The sequence below is a fragment of the Artibeus jamaicensis genome, unplaced genomic scaffold (assembly GCF_021234435.1).
Source record: "Artibeus jamaicensis isolate MK-2021 breed Jamaican fruit bat unplaced genomic scaffold, CSHL_Jam_final contig_373, whole genome shotgun sequence".
Lineage (NCBI taxonomy): Eukaryota > Metazoa > Chordata > Mammalia > Chiroptera > Phyllostomidae > Artibeus > Artibeus jamaicensis.
The window spans coordinates 12682702-12697637 of NW_026521807.1; the positions used below are offsets into that span (position 1 = coordinate 12682702).

The 14936-nt window shown below is 41.0% G+C and overlaps 1 protein-coding gene across 1 annotated transcript in view; it reads left to right on the forward strand.

The window, feature by feature from the left end:
- ADGRV1 (adhesion G protein-coupled receptor V1) overlaps positions 1-14936 on the forward strand; it is a 519907-nt gene that overhangs the window by 423890 nt on the left and 81081 nt on the right. Inside the window, exon 87 of the mRNA XM_053664484.1 lies at positions 14455-14612. Coding sequence (XP_053520459.1) covers positions 14455-14612 — 158 coding nt within the window. The remainder of the gene's footprint in view (positions 1-14454; positions 14613-14936) is intronic.

A 14936-nucleotide genomic window follows, 5' to 3' on the forward strand; every position in this document is an offset into this window, starting at 1 on the left:
GCTCGGAACCAAAATCTCGGTGAATTGAGAAAATGTTCTGGAAAAATGGCAGTGTTACCACTTCTTTTATACATCAGACTCAAAGGGAAACACTTAAGGGGGTTGCATGAAATCCACTGGTGATCAATTAGGGGGGTGGGAGAAAGCAAAGGGAGGGGGGAACCTCTGGGAATGGACAAAAAGTAAAACGAACACACATTGTCCTTTTACATCTGTGCGTATAGGATAGTTAACAGTTAACAATTAACATGATAATAATAACGATGAAGGGGGTCGTGGTCTCTGCTCTGGTGTGGTGGTTGTGCTTGGAGGGGTCCAGAAAAGAGGATATTACTTCAGTATTCCAAAGGTAGGTTATCAGGTATATGATCATAGGTGAAAAAAATAAAGCAGACAGGCTCAGTTAAAGTAAAGATTGACCTTTGTTAGGGAAAAATACTGCTCTAAGACATTACTACCCACCATGAATTGCTTTTATAGACAGTTTTAATTTTAGACCACCCTATATGGTCAGTTTAGGTCTCCAAGTTCATAAGGCTGCCATGTAGGCCTCCCCTGAGCTTGTCAGGTTTAGTATGTGGCCCCTTTTTGTTGTCATTTTCATTGGGTTGAAGGGTCCAGAGAAGAGAGTATCGATTTGGTGACTGCTTCCTTCCTGCTGCAGCTGTGATTTCTGGATTGACTAAAGCTCCTTTGAAATTCTTGTGGAACAGCTCTCCTGAATTTTCCTTCATCATTATCGTTCACACAGACTGTACTGGAGAGGCTGTGAAATGATGTGTCCTCTTTTCCCCAACTCCCTGGGCCTTTTTATCTAAAGTTAGTGAAATACAAAGTCCACGTATCATTAGACCAGTTAAGCCTGTCTTGTATTCTATGTGGCTATTGACTCTTAGTTCTTACCCCCCAAAATCAAAGCATATGCACCAATCTTTGTCCTTGAAATTTTTATAGCTTCAGGGGAAGAACAAAGACTTATCATAATGAGGTTACCTTCCTGAAAATCTCACGCCATGCTTCCCCTTTTAAGAACACAGATGATTCCTGAACCAACAGGAAACAAAGCTGAGAAAGTTTTGACCCCTGTCCCCAACCCCCTTTTTTTTGCCATTGTCTGGGAAAGAGAGTGTGGCTTTCACAGACGGTTCACATCATTTTCCTATCAGGTCACTTGAGTAACAAATGTCGTTCTGGATCCTCATCTTATTTCTTTATTGGCAGCAATTATTTCACTGTCCAACCCCCCACCCATAATATCTCACTTCTTCCTTTGAGTTCCCACCATGCTCCAGGTGGTCAGGCTGTCACGCTTAACATATTGCATTAAGATTTGGCATGAACCTCACTTTCACACTAGACTCTGATATTCTCCAGGTCGGGAGGCATGACTTACTCCTCATGTATGCCCAGAGCATAGCAAGTAGCATGCACATTGTTGCTTAATAAATGCATGTTAAGTAAATTAACAGCAGTCTTATGAAAGTCAGTACTGAGTTTTCTATGAATATAAGATCAAGAACATGGGCCATTATGTGACACAGTAGCCATGTGTTCTCATGTTGGCAAGAGTTGTACTCCTCTTGAACGACTGTGTAAGAGTGGGGTGTATTTGTTGTTGATGAAAGAATAACCAGCATATAAAAATATTTTACAAGAGTTTTTTGAACCAAAATTTTGAAGACATATCTAAAGCAAAATCTCAACATATTAAGAAAATGCTCCTGAGAACGGCAGTTTTGCATTTCCTTATATGCATTTAGCATCAGAAGAGAAAACAAAGTAGGTTCATGAGATCCACTGGTGGTAGATTAAAGATAGATGATAAAGCAAAGCAGAGAAATCTGTAGAATTGGGAAGAAAGCAAAATGGAGAAAACATAATTTATTTTACATCGTGGGGTACAGGGTAGTTAACATTTACAGCACAGAGATGGTATGCGGGGAACAAGATAATGAGGGATTCTCTGCTCTGGCACCTGTGGTTGTGCCTTTGAGGGCTCTAGAAAAATATCACTCTGACATTTCAAAGGTGTGTTATCCTGTGCATAAGAACAATGGACAGATGTCACTTAAGGTAAAGATTGACCTTTGCTGAGGAAGCTCCAGGCCTGGGATGTGACCACCTGCCATGGACTACCCAGTTAGGAATTTATAATCAGACCATCCTGCCTGGTTAGGTCACTGAGCTTGTCAGGCCTGCTATGTGGCCTGCTGAGCTTGCCAGATTCATTACATAGCCCCTATTTCATTGTGTGTGTGTGCGCGTCTGTGTGTATGTGACTGTGCCACACCTGCTAAGACAAAGCAAACTAGGATGAAGGTATAGTCATATTTTTTTAGCAAATTATATTTTGGTATCCCGGTCCTGATTCAGTCTTAGTTTAATTTATTCTATATTATATGGAGTATATACCTTTAACAGCTACTGAGAAACCTTTAGAGAACATCAACTTTAGTGTTTTACAGGAATAATTAATAAACATTTCTTTTTTGGTGATGAGGAAAATAGGGGGGAACCCTCCTGAGCCTGTTATTTACTGCTACCCAGATACTAAAGTAACAGGATAGGAACCCCTGACAAAGTGGCCTTAACCACAAAAGACAGTGTCTTCAGGACTCCAAGCACAGGAACGGAGGTGCGAAAGTGCAGCTTAGACTTGGTAGAGGAGACATGAGGTGGTGTGAGGAGGTGGTTTGAAGGGCACGGCCCTTCAAAACAGCAGCCTCCCGGAAACACACTCCTGCGCACTGAGCAGTGAGGTAATCTGTATCCTGACATAGAAACTCACACCTCACATTGCTGTGATTTTAACTTGGAGATTTAGATTTAAATTTAGGTCACCTTGGCAGAACCAAATGGAGAGTTAAACACGTACATTTAAAAGATTGTATGTCTTTCTTGCTTTCAAATGACTGAACACTGACCCAGAGCCTTACATATAAGTCACTGCTGTGGGTGTTAAGGAAGTGCTTGCTCTTCGGAGAAATGGTGTTAGACATTTGGCTAGAGGCGACGGAGACTTTGTGGATAAGCTTCCTGTTGCAGGAAATCAATGATGTTAACCAAATACTTGGTATCCCGTTAAATGGAATATGAATACAGTTAAATGCCGTGTATAATTTCGATACCTGAGTAAGCATTACAGTGTCTCACAAAAGTAATTTAACCAATGCATATGGCCCTGACCCATGTGGTTCAGTTGGTTGGGTGTCATCCCATGAAGCAAAAGGTTGCAGGTTTGATTCCTGATCAGGGCACATTCCTGGGTTGTAGGCCTGGTCCCCTGTTGGGGTGTGTGCATGAGGCAACCGATCGATGTTTCTGTCTTGCATCAATGTTTCTCTCCCTGTCTTTTTCCCTACCTTCCCCTCTCTCTAAATAAATAAATAAAATATTTTTTTAAAAAAACAATGCATATGCTAATGTGAATGATAATGGCTGACCTTTATTGAGTCCAGCATGCTAGGCACTATGCTAAGCATTTTAATCAAATTAATTTCACTTAATTCTCACAATGCATTTATGAAAAAATAGATTTTATAGGTGAGTGTACTGAAGCTCAGAGGTAATTTCACTGGCCCATATTACACAGGCCAGTGTATCACTGCCATACTAAGGCCAGGTTCAAAGTCAGGCCTATCTGACTGAGAGTCCGCATCCGTAAGCACTTCTTTTTCTCACTCTCCTGTTTTGTGAAATCATCATATTCTTTCTGTCTTTAATCTACAATGTTCCAGACAGTAGTGGGTTTTGATGCATTTCCACCCATAATCAAACCCAGTTATGTTAGTGTCTGTACTTGGTCATGGCAGGCAGCAGACTCTCTAAGCAAGTGTTTGAGGGAAGAGATTTCTCCTGACTTCTTTCTCTCCACATACCCAACCCATAGGCCTCCCATTAGTTATGAAGAATAGTACTGACACTGGGTAAGGTTTTATCATCTGAGAGTACACACTACTGTCCCAGATAGCGTAAATATTACACTCCTGAGTTTTCAGCATGATTTGAAAATTATTTCTAATTTATGGCACATTAAACTTTTATTTGAAGTAAGAGAGAACAAGAAACTAGTATACCACAATAAAGGGAAGTGTTTAAAGACAGCCCAGCTCCACAGTTAGGAAATTTAGCTAACCCTGGCTGGGTGGTTCATTTGGTTGGAGCTTCAACTGTGTACCAAAACGTTGCAGGTTCACTCCCTGGTTATGGAGGGCACAGACCCAGGTTCTAGGTTTGATCCCCTGTTGGGGCATGTGTATGGGAGGTAACCAATCAATGTTCCTCTCTCACTTCGATGCCTTTCCCCCTCCCTCTCTCTCTCTCCTCCTTTCTCTCTTTAAAATCAATAAACATATCAAAAAGAAGAGGAAGGAGTCTGGCTACGATTAAGAAACTTCGCCCAGAATCCTTCCTGCATTCATTAGATCGTGGTGTTTTCTCAGTGAGAAGAAATTAAGGAAGTTGGTGAAAAAGATAGCCTTAAGATTTTAAGGAAGGTTTTGGACTATTTGAATTTTTTTCACATATTCATGATTATTCTCAGAAGTTGTCATTACTCTGTGGCTCCCATTTTATTTTACTGCCCTGAAATCCTGTTGTTGAAACTACAGGACTTGAAAATAACAGGAACATCCTGTTGTCAAAAATAAATTCCTTACGATAAAATATTGATTCAACTGAAGCCAAAATTTTTTTCAGAGAGGGGAAAGGGCCTCAGTGGGAGGGGGGCTTATGAATGAAGGAATGCCATTTTGGATTCCCTGTCCTTTCCGGATTTCTTTGTTATATCTCTGAATGAATGAAGTTTATTCTTTTGTGTGAATTTTTATGTTTGGTAAAAGTTTTAATGTGACGTCATTAAAAACATTCATGGAGGAATGTGTGGTCTATGCTGCCGGGATGATTACTCTCAAGTGCTGTACTCAGAAACATGCATGTTCAGTAGTCCCCTGCCCTTGGGGATTCATATGCAGAGTAAAATGAAACACTGGGGACACTTCCTAAAAAGGGGATTTTTAAATTAGCAGAGTATGGCCCCTGAAAATATTCTGAGTTATTTTTCTGCTGAGTCTGATTAACATTTCAGAGCCTCATTTAGAGCATTGACCTAGGAGTTTAGACAACCAGGTTCTGGGCAAACCTGGCATCTTGGGTTGTTTACCCTTAAAACAAGGGGCAGGATGGGATGACCTCTACACTATCCCTTCTAGTTCTAAGATCCTATGGAGAAGAAAATTTTTACCAAAAGGAGGAAGTCTAGCTGTCTATCAGATAGGCCGCACAGGCGGATGGGGACATTCCCAATGCCTCGTCTTCCAGCAGTCAGCGTTGGGGTCCTCCTGCAGAGTGCAGGCTCCCGAGAGGCTAGAAACTCTCTCTCTTCTAGAAAACTGTCAGTAATTGGCCTTTTCCTTCTGTGTGCCCTCTCCTAGGAGGCTTTGGGAGTGGGGGGAGGCGGAGAGAGGGACAGGGGTATGGCAGGGAAGAAACTCTCAGTTCAAGTCCCTAAAGGAGCCCCTGAACCAACAGCAGCTCAGTGCACTGCTGCTGACGCTCCCGAGCCACGCTGGCCTGTCAGTCTGCGGTGGTGCTGTCGAGTTATGTTGTACTTCCTTGACTGTCAGCTGCCTCTTTTCCTATGGCTCATAATTACCTTCACTTTTCAAATTGCAACCAAGTCTCAACAACTAGGTCTTCAGAAACAGACATGAGTCATGGGGAAAAGCAGCAAAGGGAAAGTTTTCCTCCTTCCCCTCCTGCAGAGCCGCTGTGCACACAGCACATCGTCCTGTGTGCACGGATGAATCACATTAAGCATCTGCTGACTGATAAGAAATCCAAGAGAAGAAGCTGGTCTCCCTGCCCACAGTTGACAGAGCTGAATCTGTACTGTTCAGCTCCATCCCCCTCCTTTTTTTTTTAACACAGGTTAAGTCTTGTACATACATAAGAGGATTTAGCGCTTAGTAATAGGTGATAATAATAATCATAGCTATCCCATATTGAGTGTCTACAGCTCACCAGGCTCTGATCCAAGAGCATTATATGTACTGACTCATTCAGTTCTCACTATATTCCTATGTGCTAAATGCTATTTTTCTCTCCATTTTATTTTTTTAGGAAACTGAGGTTTGGACAAGTTCAGTACTGGCCCAAATCACAGAACCAGTCTGGGGTCGACCCAAATAGTATGGTTCCAGAGCACTTGTGCCTAGCAGTACACTTCTTTTCTTAAGGCAGTGTGGTCTTAATCCAACTGGAAGCTTCCACCGACTCAACTCTACTCCCACACCCTCTCCATAGCAGCGGCATCTCATTGAGATTCTTTACATAAGTCACAAAAAGATCACTTTCTCTCTACCTATCCAGTGTCTAGTTAGGGCTGTCCAACTAAGGCATTTTAAAATGTTGCTTCCTCAGCGTTCAGATATGAGCCAATCCTTAAGATTCCCAAACTTCAAGGAAAGTGAAATGTGTTGTTTATCCATTGAAACTGGGGGTTTTCCATAGAATGAACAGAATTTCGGCCTTTATATCCTTTACTCACTTTTACTTTCCTTTTCTGAAAATAACTTGTGACCTCTATCTTATCTTTCCTAGGTATTTTGGTTCATGTTTTTAAATCTTTTTAACATTTTTTAGATATCCCTCACATGTTAGCAGTGTAGTATGGGGTTTTGTAATGTTCTTATATTGTTAACATTGTATTTTTCTTGCTCTAAGTCCTTCAGGGAAGGAGTTATGCCTTTATCATTTCTTAAGTCCCCAGCTATAATAGCAACATTTCAGGGCATATTAAAATTCTTCATAAATACTAATTAATGCTAGTATGGTTGACCAGCCCTAGCAACCATTTACTATGAAAATATAAAGAGTGTTTAGATATTTTAAAACAACACATCTTTGATGTGCTAACCCATTACTCAGTGAAGAGTATCCTGAAATATCTGTTCAGTAAAAATTTCAGTATATCAAGGTTGAGGTGGGCTTAGCAACAAAGCTGGCTGTTGGAGCTAAGACATAACTACATTATGTACAACTTAAGATAATGACCTTAACATTGACATATAACTTCATCTGCTCACATTATTCTTGTTTTCTCAATAGTTAAGAGTTAACCCTATTATTTACAGGATTTTAAGATTAAAATTTCACTAATAGGACAAGGAAGTGTATAGTGTATTTTACACAATATGACTATCATTAACAATCTTTTGAAGATTTCAAGTCACCTTTAGGGACATCGGTTATTACAGTGTGCTATAAATGTTAGTGTGATGACAGATAATACAAGGTATGCGATGATTGAGCTCGTATTCCTGCAAGGAAAGCTTTAGAAGTGTTTTTTTGAAAAAGAAAGAGTACTTGCTACTTTCACACAGAGCCAGAGGAATCTGGGGGTCTTATCTCCAGTACAATGTGATGTGATTACTGTTCAGTAAAAGGTGGTTAGTAATTATCAGTGGGATTATCCTGCTACCAAGTGACTTTTGCCCCTTTGAGAAATGATCACCATGGCTGCCAGGATTTGTGTCACTTACAAAGTCTATATCCTTAACAGAGTGGCCCACAGTGACTCTTGTCAGCATAAACCCACACTTCTACCTTCTCATGTTTTTCATGGGCGATTCAAGTGCGTCACGAGTATTTGGAGAGAGAGTACTTCAAAGCCTACAAAAGCTTTCATCAGAAAAAACAAATAAGTTATGCTAATGTGACACATGGCCCCCCAATTTCTTCTTAGCTGTCCCTAAGTGCTTTGAGTTTATTGAAATAAACACAGATTGAAATCACAAAAAATAAAGACTGCATCTCCAACATTAACCTAAGACCAGAAAGTACTGCGTCCTGCCTGTGTGAGGAGGGGTTGGCCCCACTTGAAGCTGCTTTCTGGCTGCTGGTCATCCTCTGAGAATCACTGAACCCCGTGAAAGCATGAAGTCACATGTGGGTGGAGAGAGGGTGCAAAAGGCAAAAATTTTGGACAATAATCTTATATTCTTGTGCCCACCTCTATGAATCTATGCTTTTATACAGTTATAAAAACCTATAATTTTACCATCTTCAGATGCAAAAATGTGGTATGAGTCTTCAAAAAACAACTTACAGCCATTCATTCTGCCGCTTGGTGAACAAAGGGTAAGAGCAGGACACTTTGGAGTGCTGGAGGGCAATGACATTGTTTGGTACCAAAGAACTTTGTTTATGAGAACATGGAGCATTCATGCAAACATAAAATAACAAGTCAGCCTGACCTCGTTCTGATGAAATTCTGAAGGGGCTTGATTCACAGGAACCTACCTGGAGTGAATTGGTAGACTCATTTCAACAGTATCATCGTGTTGTTCAAGGAACTAATTGTTCAGACTTGAGTTTCTTGGATAAAGAAAGAGCAAAAGAAAAGGTCACTTGAAGTATCATGGTTGTCAGACTTTTTTATCTACTCTCTCTAACTTGGTAATACTGTAAGTTTGCTATTCAACTTTGGGATTTATGTGCAAATACATTTTACATTTTATGAGCCTGGGATGTAGGTAACTGTCTCATTCACCAAGAGGTAATCATATGCAATACAGGACTGTATTTCAGAGTATATAGTATATCTGACTACTTTAAAATTTTAGACAGTTTAATGGTTAATTAATTTTTGTTCACATTTTTCTTTGTTCCATCTTTTCAAGTAATATAAGCATGTAGATACATGATAAGTGCTAAAAGGTGAGCCTGCTTCTCATTTTTCAGTCCTTCAGCTTCTCCTGAGGCAGTTGTCGACACTCAGAGTTAGAGCGCACAGCTAACCTCGGCATGCAGTGAGCCCCTGAAATGGGTAGATATGGCCGAGATACTCTGTCTGCCACATCTTCAAAACCAACATTGTTTTAAAGAACAGTTGTGTGTTCACACTCTGTTACTCTTTGTCACCCATTCACTAGCACTGTTTGAACTGTTGCCATTATAGTTGCATGTAAAAACCCACTAAACACCCAGTCAAGCAAAGGAGGCTTGTGTACCCCACGGGCATTCTCATGAACATTCAAATGCTGAAGTAAGGTATAGTTGGACCTCACACCAGGGCCACACACTTCATCTCAGAGACCACAGAATCTCTTGCTTGTGAGCATCTGAATACTCCTCCTAACTTGCCACTTTTCTCTCCACTTTGTCCATCTTTTCTGTATACTCACTGTGTTTTTACTCCAGGATGGCTGTTTGCTCTATATTTATACTGGCTCTAGTGCCCGTCATTAACTGGAACTCTCTGTAGCGGATTCTCAAAACTAATAGCTCAGCCAAACTTGTAGTGCAGAGTCACTAAGGCATAAGTCAGGGGCAAGCCAGAAGAGTGGTCATCTCTGGGTCAGCTGTATATCTCACAGCTAACTGCCGCTGTCTAGGGTGATCTGTGCGTGGGGAGTGGGGATAGAGATACGTGATTCATGGGATCATGTTTTTCAGAAACCTTGAGAAGTGTGGGCAATTGAAGAGCATGCTTATTGCACCCACTCACAGAAACCTTCAAGGGTTGTTTCTGTGCAGCAGGACTGAATATTTACCTCCCACCCATACCCCCCACAGCCCAGCACACCCCTTGTTTCAGTCCACCAGTCTGCAGATCTGTTGTGTCCTCTCTCACTTTAGTTGCCAGTTCTCTGCTTTCCTGCAATCAGTGCCCACGTTTCTAATCCCAGGCTTCTAAATACGACAGACCTCTGCTTGCTTCTCTATCCCTTTTGTTTTCTGCTGCTTTTCTTTCTCTCTGGTTCTTCGGGCTGCTGGGATCACTATGCGCTATCTGGTTCTCCTTGGGGGTACACAGTCCCATGGTGTTACCGCCAAAGAGATATGAAGATGAGTTAATTGCATTAATCCACATCACGTCCCTCAAGTGTACTACAACAATGCTTCTCAAGCTTCCAATGTGCACATGAAACAACTGGGGGCCTTGTTAAGATGTAGTCTCAGAAGCTCTGTCAGAGGATGTGAGATTCTGCATTTTAACAGGTTCCCAGGTAGTACTGATGATGCTGATGGAAGAACAGCACTTTGTAGAGAAGACTAGATTCTGATGCGCTGTGTGTTTATCGTAAATACAATCTGCTTGATGTGAGGCACTGTGCCTTAGGCATCTTTATATACCCTTCCACGTCCAGCACTGTACCTGGTGCGTGATAGATACTGAAATGTTGCTTGGATTTTGATTGAACTGAGCACACCTGAAATACAGAACTTTCTTTGCCTACTTCTCTTTTAAGTAAGTGGTTTTCAAACACTGCTAAAAATCAGTTGAATCAATGTACATTTCTTAAGGCTCTTTTTATGTAAAACACTAGAAAAAATATAAACAAAAACAAATTATAGCCCTTGTCCTCAAGGAGAACACTGGCATGCTTACTACTAACTGTAATATGTCTCCTAGAATTGTGGAAATAATTTAAAAATTGTCGAAGTAGCAGTGAAGGCAAATTAACCTGTTTATGCGACTAGCAATTTGACCTTATGTAATTTAGGTGTCATTTTTCCATGTGTACAAGGAGTCTAATGGGATTGTTGTGGTATTAATGCGTGATAATGCATGTAAGAATTGAGTTTCATGCCTGGCACATAGTAAATGATCCCTGCTAGGATTTCTTGTAGCGGTGGTGGTAGCAAGTGTAGTAGTAGCAATATTTACTGTACTCTTCATTCTCCAGCCCATTTAGTTTAGGAAAATACCTTGTTCCTTTCCTTCCTCTCTATATCCATCTATTATCCTAATGTTTAATTTCACTTTGTAGGGCTTATCTGCAGTGTAATCTTAACTTTGTTTATGCTTAAAGTTTAAGCTTAAAAGAAAATGCATTTTAGGATTCCGTCTGTTTCCCTTGGTGTGAAATCTGCTATGTACACTGTAGCGGAAGGACAGAAGGAAGGTCTTTTCCTACCCGGACTCTGCTTAAACCAAACTGTGGTTCTACTCACCCTCGTGACTTCATAAACTTACTTGTTTTCCAGTGGAGAAGACAAAGTTGGTTGAGGCAACAAATGTAGCTTTTGATGTAGATGCCATCATTAACAAAATTTTAAGGAGACCGACGTGGGGGCGGTTGGCACATGAGCCTGTGAATCATAACTATTATCATTGCCTTATTGAGGAGAAATACTTAGTTAAAAAGAAGACCTTGGGAATAAACATTTATTATTCTTCCACTCCCTGGGTCCTTCTTCATTTTCTATGTAACCCAGATGTCAGCTGCCTGGATGTCTTCATGTCCTCCAGTTTACTAGGGTCAACTTCTTTGAAATAGAGTTCAAATGGGCTCATCACAGTCACGCGTACAGGGAGTTCCCAGTGTCTCTCCCAGTATTTTCAGCGATTGTTTAAGTGGAGTTTTCATCTCTCCTGGTCTTTGCTTCTGAGCTGCTTCTTATGCTTACTTCACACAGGAATAAAGAAACTGAAATACCCCATGCCACCAATGTAACTTTTTTTTTACCCAAGTTAGATAATGCGAGTGAAAACACTTCAATAAGGATAAGGTGCTACCGAGGGGAAGTAATAATCTTACCAAATTAGAAAGTGACATAAGCCATTGTAAAGGCTCCAAGCTCCCCTTGGAAGAGGAAAAACTGAAGGTAATGAAACAGGATCTGTTTGTTTCATCTGGCTAAAAATAGAGAAATGTTGAAATCCTGACAAGATTTTGAAATAAATTAGGACAGTCTGTGACTTATAATAAGAAAGAAAATTTGCCCATGAAAGTTTAAAAGGGAACAGCAAAAGTTAGTCATGTGATTGCAAGAACACCACAGAACATTCAGCACTGAGACGGGGAGAGGGTCACCGGAGTGCTCTGAAGCTGGGTGAACTCGTAATTACAAGGAACATACGTTCCTCGCCCTTTTTAAGAAGTAGAGCCACATGGTCTGTCTCGTTTTCTGATGACTGCCAGCGTTGTGCTGAAGCCGCTGCTGCCGGCCGGCCGGCCATCAGCTGCTTCCACGGCCCTCCTGCGTGCACAGTATTCAATCTGCTCCTTGCTTGCACTACATTCAGTTTTTCCAAGAATGTGTTCCTAACCTTATTTCAGAAACTCTTCCTAACATGATATTCATAGTTTCCTAACTCCCACACCACTTCCCTGTGATCTAATCCTCAAAGTACTTGGATGTACTTGGATGTACATCTTACTCCTTCGGACTGAAGGAAATTCTGATTGATGAGGTCTTGTTATTCCCCTTTCGAGGTTAGTTGCCTGGCACCTTAATCCCTGGGAGAGGTAGTACATAATAAGGCAGGTCAGTTTTGCTGCAGGGAGACTGGGATGGAGTCACAGCTGAGCAGGGCTGGGTGAGGGAGAGACCCCACAGCACTGCAGTGCCTGAGCTAGACCGAGAGCTGCCGACAGGAACAGGCGCGCTGGGGGCCCAACCCTCCTCCTTAATGATCCGCCCACGTTGAGGGCTCAGAGGACAAACTTAGGGCCCTCTCAGCAGCCTGGTACTTATGAGAGAGGCCATGACCTGTGGGGCTCCGAAGAAACACAGGGGAGGTGGGGAGAAAGGGGTCACTTCAGGATTAGATGATTGTCTTGTTCCTTTGAAAGAACGGGCCAGGGTGGCTAAGCCATCGTGCAAGCCGGGGGAATTGCAAAGGCGATTTTTAAGAGCAACAGCACTAAAGGAATTTCCTTCTCTTCCTGCCAGCCAGTGCAGACATGCCTGGTTAGCGCCAGCCTCCTGGGGGTCCAGTTGGCCCGTTTTATTGTTGAACCAGGGTGGTGCATCATTAGTTGGGGTTCTGCTTTCAAAGGTCATCCTCTGAATCTAAAAAAGGAAAGGTTTTAGGAAGGCACTTCACACAGAGAAGTGGGAACCAAATGTGGTCAGCCACTGAAAAGTTGTGTGTGGTTGGAGTCAAACCTCCACCCTAGCATTCTGTAAAACATGTCTATTACTCCTGGAGTACTCAAAATAGATTCAGTAACTCTCTCCAGTTCACATCCTGAAACTAACTGGTGATACTGTGATGACATTTTTCAAGGTAAAAATAGAGCAGTGAAGCTTGTGTTTCTTCTTCAGTGTCTGCATTTGTCTAAGCACCTTTACGTCAGGCGTAAAGTTAGTGATTCCGTAATTCAGATGAAAACAATAAAAAAAATTATTTAAAGCCAATGTACACAGAAATGACTAGCCAACATGACCACTGTTTTTAGTGCAGAGATATATTCAAGATCACTAATACTTGTTTTATTTAATCATGTGCCTTTTACCTGAAAGATAATGGGTACATACAGATGAGTACACAGGGAAGGATTCAGCTTCGCGCCATCCAAATTAAATTCTAAAAGCCAGGAAATTCATCATTCTGACATATCCTTGCAAATGCAGAATGTGCGTTGAAGTATCTCTTGAAATGTTTCTTGTTTAAAAGAGGAATACATTTAGCAGATCATGTTAATTAGAAATAATACCTGAGTAAGGTCTTTAATAATGTGTCTCTTTTTAAACATAAAATTGAGGCACTCAATTTTCAAGGTGCAAGAATGGATGTTTCCCCTGACTACCTGTTTTGAATTTTGAGGTTTTCTTTTAAACAGGCTGCATTTGCTTTTACTTGAGTTTTCTTCAGAGTCCATTGTTTTTCACTGTATTGTAATTTAGGTTTACAAGTATTATGTGTTAAAAACGGAGAAGCTAGGAAAATATATTAAAAGAACACCACCTACTATTAGGATTTCTTGTAATTAGAAGTATAATAGTCTTTTAATTTGTAGAAGGTGTGTCCTTTTTAAGAATATCTCAGAAGTCCAGTTTGGGATATTGAGAACTTATTTAGTAGACCTCCATTTTGACATTTTTGGTGAAATATCTTATGGAAAGAACAAGAGAATTTTATAACTCATGAGTAAAAATTTCCAGTTACATCTCTAAAACCATTTTTGTAGAATTTCAATGTTACCAAAATAAATAAGTAATGTAAGTTTGCCTTCTATCTCATTGTTCTAAATAACTTCTAGTAATATTAGATGTGATTGAGCAGTATAGCTTCTTAAGTGGAAAGTGGTCATCATTTTCAAGAGAATTAATGGCTCTTCAGGAGATATGTAGCTTGGCAATGACAAGACTTTGGGATCCTCAGAGTTGCCATTAAACAACACCTTCCTCTTGCAGTTTCCAGTGTGACCTTGGTCTCACCAGGCCTAGAAGATAAAGCTGGAAAGCAAGTGTGCATTTTTCAAATGCATTTGGTCAGAACTTTTGTGAAGTTTTCTGAGCATCTTAGAATATGCATGTTTCATGGATCCTACTCGGTGACGCAGCAGGTTACATTTAATCCTGCAGCCTCTGTTCAACCCAAGCTTCAATTCGACAAGCCAAAGTGTGCTTTTGCCAACACTGAGACACAAAGAGTTAGCATAAAGCACTGATGTTTGCATCGAAGTTGTGTGAGTGATCTCTTCTCTTCTTTTCCAGGTGCTTCATCCCAAATATCTACGCAGCTCTGTTCACTGCAGCTCTCGTTCCTTTAACGTGCCTCGTGGTGGTGTTTGTCGTGTTCGTCCACGCCTACCAGGTGAAGCCACAGTGGAAAGCATACGATGATGTCTTCAGAGGAAGAACAAATGCTGCAGGTTTGGAAGAGACCATATTTGTACTTTGGAGATGGGAACTTTTTAATGGTGGGGGAAGTGTCAGTGAAAATTTTTTATCTAAAAAAAAGAGTGAAGTTATATTTAGCTTTCAGCTCTGTAAGTGAAGCTCTAGTCTCCAGTCACCCCTGCTTCTTGGTGCTTCCTGACCTCTCCTCTTCTTTAGGTCTCCACAGGTTTTATTCCTGGTTCCAGTCACAGCCTTTGGGAGTTTATCCTCAAGGTTTCCTTCAACTTAAGCAGTAATAACTTACATTCAACCTATGAAATTGAGTCATGTGTTTCAGAATCTGAGAAGTCCTCACA